The following is a 4,737-nucleotide window of genomic DNA, read 5'->3' as shown; positions in this document are numbered from 1 at the left end:
GGAGACACGGCACGCATCTTCCTAGCGTCTGTGGCGCGATTTCAAAATAAGAGCCGGCAGCGCGATCGGACCAAAAAAAAAATATATATATTTTTTTTAATTTTTCAGAATTATTCGAGGGCCACAAATAGATGCCTCGCGGGCCACAAGTGGCCCGCGGGCCGCTATTTGAGTATGGGGGGTTTAGTGGATAGGCTATCTGGCACAGGCAACTATAATAGCCTAATAACAAACTTATAACATATAGGCTAGGCCTATCACCCTGCTCCTCTATTCGCAATAGATAACCTACTTTTATCGTCGGCTGTGCTTTCAACAACAATCACTGTCAACATCTTACTTGCTTTCCAATTTTCTGTATGTCGCTCATATCTTTTGTGTTTTAGTCTTTTGTTTATTCCTCTTTATTTCTTTATTTTTTTGCTGTGGCAGCAGCAGTGCTTGTTTGGCATTGGTGGAACGGACGCGTGCGCATAGACATGGACATTGTGCGTGGAGTACTTCCGGGTGTCAAATTGTTTATTTTCTTGCTGGTCACGGTGATGTTGCAGTTCGTTAGTAGAGGTGGTGCGTCGTCTGCCTCGAAGGCTTTAACTTGGACCACTCTAACGTTAACGTTGTCTCGCTGTTTGAGTTCTCATATTCATAACGGTAAAATGGGCTCCCTACCGGTGTCGCCGCACGAGACCAGATCCATCCACTCGGACAACATCGCGGAGGTCCACAGCGTGCCCATGCGCGTGATCATCCGACCCATTCCACCGGTACCGCTGGACGAAGAGAAAGTTCGGAGCCTCATGGAAACTATAGAGGTAGAGAACTAATGTGACCATCTCCATGACTGGAAAAATGAGGACATATTTTAGAACGTTAGTGTGTGTGTTTGAGAGAGAGAGAGAGAGAGAGAGAGAGAGAGAGAGAGAGAGAGAGAGAGAGAGAGAGAGAGAGAGAGAGAGAGAGAGAGAGAGAGAGAGAGAGAGAGAGAGAGAGAGAGAGGTTGTTAATTTTTTGGGGAAACATAGTCTATCGGCGTGAGACATAAAATGCCTGTGTGTGTTCATTACTGTAGTAAACAGGTGTTTACACATTAGCCTACTGCGCACGGCATTTTGCCCACGCGATTTACAGAAGAGGACAGAGGGACATACCAGCAGCCTACTACACCAGAAAAACGGGGACAATAGGGTCACCTTTTCATTATATTCCATTTAGATGAATACATAGTCTTGAATTATCTCAAAGCCCCAATCTCCTGTATTGAGTATAGGTCTACATTTTAAGAATGTAGGCTAAAGTGAGAGCATGCTATTGCTTCATATTGAATGCTGAATCCCCCCGGGAACCAACAAAGTTACTCTAGGCTACTCTAGGCTACTCTACTGGGCTATATTTATATTCATACATTTTTTCTTTCTTTGTATTGTTGTTTTTTTTTTTTTTTGGGGGGGGGGGGGGGGGGGGGGGGGGGGGGGGGGGATGATGAAATGACTTCATTATTTCATTGTATTTAGATGAATACAGTAGTATTTGTTTATCTCAAAGCCCCAGTACTCCTGTAGGCCTATTTAAAAAAATATTATGCGAAGTGAGAGCATGGTATTGCTTCATATTAGATATTTTGTTTCTTTCTCTGTATATATATTTATTTTTTTGTAAAAGCTTACGGGGCCAGGTAAAATAACGCGCAGTGGACAATATAAGGGGAAATGCAAATGTGTGTGTGTGTGTGTGTGTGTGTGTGTGTGTGTGTGTGTGTGTGTTGACATGTGTGTTGACGTGTGGTTCAGTGGGGAAATGCAAAGTAGGCTACAGCAGTGCAGAGTACAAGGAAGTGTGTTGACAAGCAGACCTCCATGTGTGTGTAACTATAGTCCCAACCTGGCTCAAGTGCCATGACACAGAGAGGGGACAGACAAAAGGGTAACAGTTTACATTTCTTTTATTTTTTGCATAAGTATGCCCACCCAGAGCCAGATACACAGATGGAGAGAGAGCATGGTCACCTAAGGGTCATTTCACGTGAAATCAGACACTTTGGGACCCGACCGACACAGATTTCAATCATACTTGCTGTGCCTGTTTAGTAGCAAGGTAGCACCCCAGAATTGCATGAATCGGACACCAATATTAAGGGAGAAACAGACTAGCAAAGGTTTACATATGAGGGTAGGACACTACGCATTCGGCCTTGATTACATCAGTCAGTGTAAGTCACAAAAAGATGTCTGAGGTGTTGTTTGAAAGCTCTTTTGACCCCTAAGGCAACCCACAGCCCACTACAGTGTGGGCCCTGGCTACCTCTCACAGGCAGACAGAGTAGACAGACAGACAGGCAGACAGGTCGAGAGTGGGCGCGATCAATTTCGCACAATGGCTGCATGGGCATGCAGACAGCAATGCATTCTGGATGACAATGCTGCATGATGGTTAGATTTTTTCTCTAACTTTCAGTCATGTTACGTCGACGCTCTCACAGACAGGCAGGCAGGCAGGCAGGCAGGCAGGCAAGCAGGCAGACTGTTGTGAAACCATCGCGGGATAAATGCGAATGCGGTTGGATCTTGCAACTCCCGCAGTTGGTTATCCGCGTTGATACTCGTCTGCAAGGGTCTGCATACCGCCTCCAACAGTTCACCACCTCCCCACCTCCCAGGGCCCCCACCTCCCAGGATCCGCACCTCCCCACCTCCCCACCTCCCAGGATCCCCACCTCCCCACCTCCCAGGATCCCCACCTCCCCACCTCCCAGGATCCGCACCTCCCCACATCCCCACCTCCCTGGGCCCCCACCTCCCAGGATCCCCACCTCCCCACCTCCCAGGATCCCCACATCCCCACCCGCCAGGATCCGCACCTCCCCACATCCCCACCTCCCTGGGCCCCCACCTCCCAGGGCCCCCACCTCCCAGGATCCGCACCTCCCCACCTCCCCACCCGCCAGGATCCCCACCTCCCCACCTCCCAGGATCCGCACCTCCCCACATCCTCACCTCCCTGGGCCCCCACCTCCCAGGATCCCCACCTCCCAGGATCCCCACCTCCCCACCTCCCAGGATCCCCACCTCCCCACCCGCCAGGATCCGCACCTCCCCACATCCCAGGCCCCCCCACCTCCTCCCCACCTCCCCACTCACGTGTTGTGTAGAAGCCAGTGGTGTAGTGGGGAATTTTAAAGTCATCAAATTTTTAGGCAACTTATCATGTCTAACCCCTCAACTGTCCTTAATCTACGTCATTGCTTCTCCGTTATCATCTGTTTGGTCAATCACTTGCAGTACTGCTATGTGAACATTCCTTTTTGTATTCAAACATGGGCAGAAGATTTTTCATAAATCTCAAATATCAGGAGAAGTGGGTGGACTGCGTACCCCCGCATACCGTGCGTACCGCGCCCACTACACCCCTGGTAGGAGCGTTGTCTCACACCCCTACACAAGTTTCCCCAGCTGTCCTGTCCTTCCACACACAGCACGTAGATCAAACTGGTGCGAGGTCATCGTCTGGCGCTACATTTACTTAAAAAATGTGTGTGTGTGTGTGTGTGTGTGTGTGTGTGTGTGTGTGTGTGTGTGTGTGTGTGTGTGTGTGTGTGTGTGTGTGTGTGTGTGTGTGTGTCCACAGCGTTCCCCAGACTCGGTGAGCTCGGTAGTGCCCCCTATTGACGTCTTGTGGATAAAGGGCGAGAGGGGCGGCGACTACTTCTACTCCTTCGGCGGTTGCCATAGATACGCCGCGTACCAACGCCTCAACATGGCCGCCATCCCCGCCAAGATCATCAGGTCCAACATCTCAGACCTGCGAACGTACCTCGGGGCCTCCACGCCCAACCTGCAGTGACACACACACACACACACACACACACACACACACACACACACACACACACACACACACACACACACACACACACACACACACTGCTCCAACCTCTCAGACCTGCGAACGTACCTGGGGGCCTCCACGCCCAACCTGCAGTGACACGCACGCACACACACACACACACACACACACACACACACACACACACACACACACACACACACACACACACACACACACACACACACACACACACTGCTCCAACCTCTCAGACCTGAGGACCTACCTGGGAGCGTCCACGCCTAACCTGCAGTGACCAAGGATACACACACACACACACACACACACACACACACACACACACACACACACACACAAACACACACACACACACTGCTCCAACCTCTCAGACCTGCGCACGTACCTCGGGACCTCCACGCCTAAATAGCAATGACACACACACACGCGCGCGCACACACGCGCACACACACACACTGGCACGTTTCTGGGGGCCTCCACGCCCAACCTGCAGTGACATACACACACACACACACACACACACACACACACACACACACACACACACACACACACACACACCCCAAACCTGCAGAGTGACCAAGGACCTTGTATTACTGCAGGAGTGTGTTGCTGGGGCGGAACACTACATGTTGCAGAACTTTATTTTTAAATTTTTAAAAAAATGATGTATCCTTTATTTAACCAGGAAAGGTCCCGTTGAGTCACAGTGACTCCTCTCCCAGGGAGTCCTGGCCAAGAGGCAGCAAGTTAAAAAGTTACAAAAGAAAAACACAAAAGAAAAAGACAAGGAACAACAACCAGAACAACAACCAGAACAACAACCAGAACAACAACCAGAACAACTGCTTAATGTTCCACCCCCAGGACTCAGCACCA

The 4,737-nt window shown here is 50.1% G+C and overlaps 1 protein-coding gene across 1 annotated transcript; it reads left to right on the top strand.

Moving 5' to 3' along the window:
- Positions 1–536: 536 nt before the first annotated feature.
- srxn1 (sulfiredoxin 1 homolog (S. cerevisiae)) lies at positions 537–4,014 on the top strand. Its single transcript, XM_063209508.1, has 2 exons — positions 537–812; positions 3,622–4,014. Exons 1-2 carry the CDS (start codon positions 543–545, stop codon positions 3,835–3,837), a joined length of 486 nt encoding a protein of 161 aa, XP_063065578.1. The 5' UTR covers positions 537–542; the 3' UTR covers positions 3,838–4,014.
- The last annotated feature ends 723 nt before the right edge of the window (positions 4,015–4,737 follow it).

This window comes from Engraulis encrasicolus, chromosome 10 (genome assembly GCF_034702125.1).
Source record: "Engraulis encrasicolus isolate BLACKSEA-1 chromosome 10, IST_EnEncr_1.0, whole genome shotgun sequence".
Taxonomy (NCBI): Eukaryota; Metazoa; Chordata; class Actinopteri; order Clupeiformes; family Engraulidae; genus Engraulis; species Engraulis encrasicolus.
The sequence above is the reverse complement of the archived record's forward strand: the minus strand, read 5'-3'. Positions and strand labels throughout refer to the sequence as shown.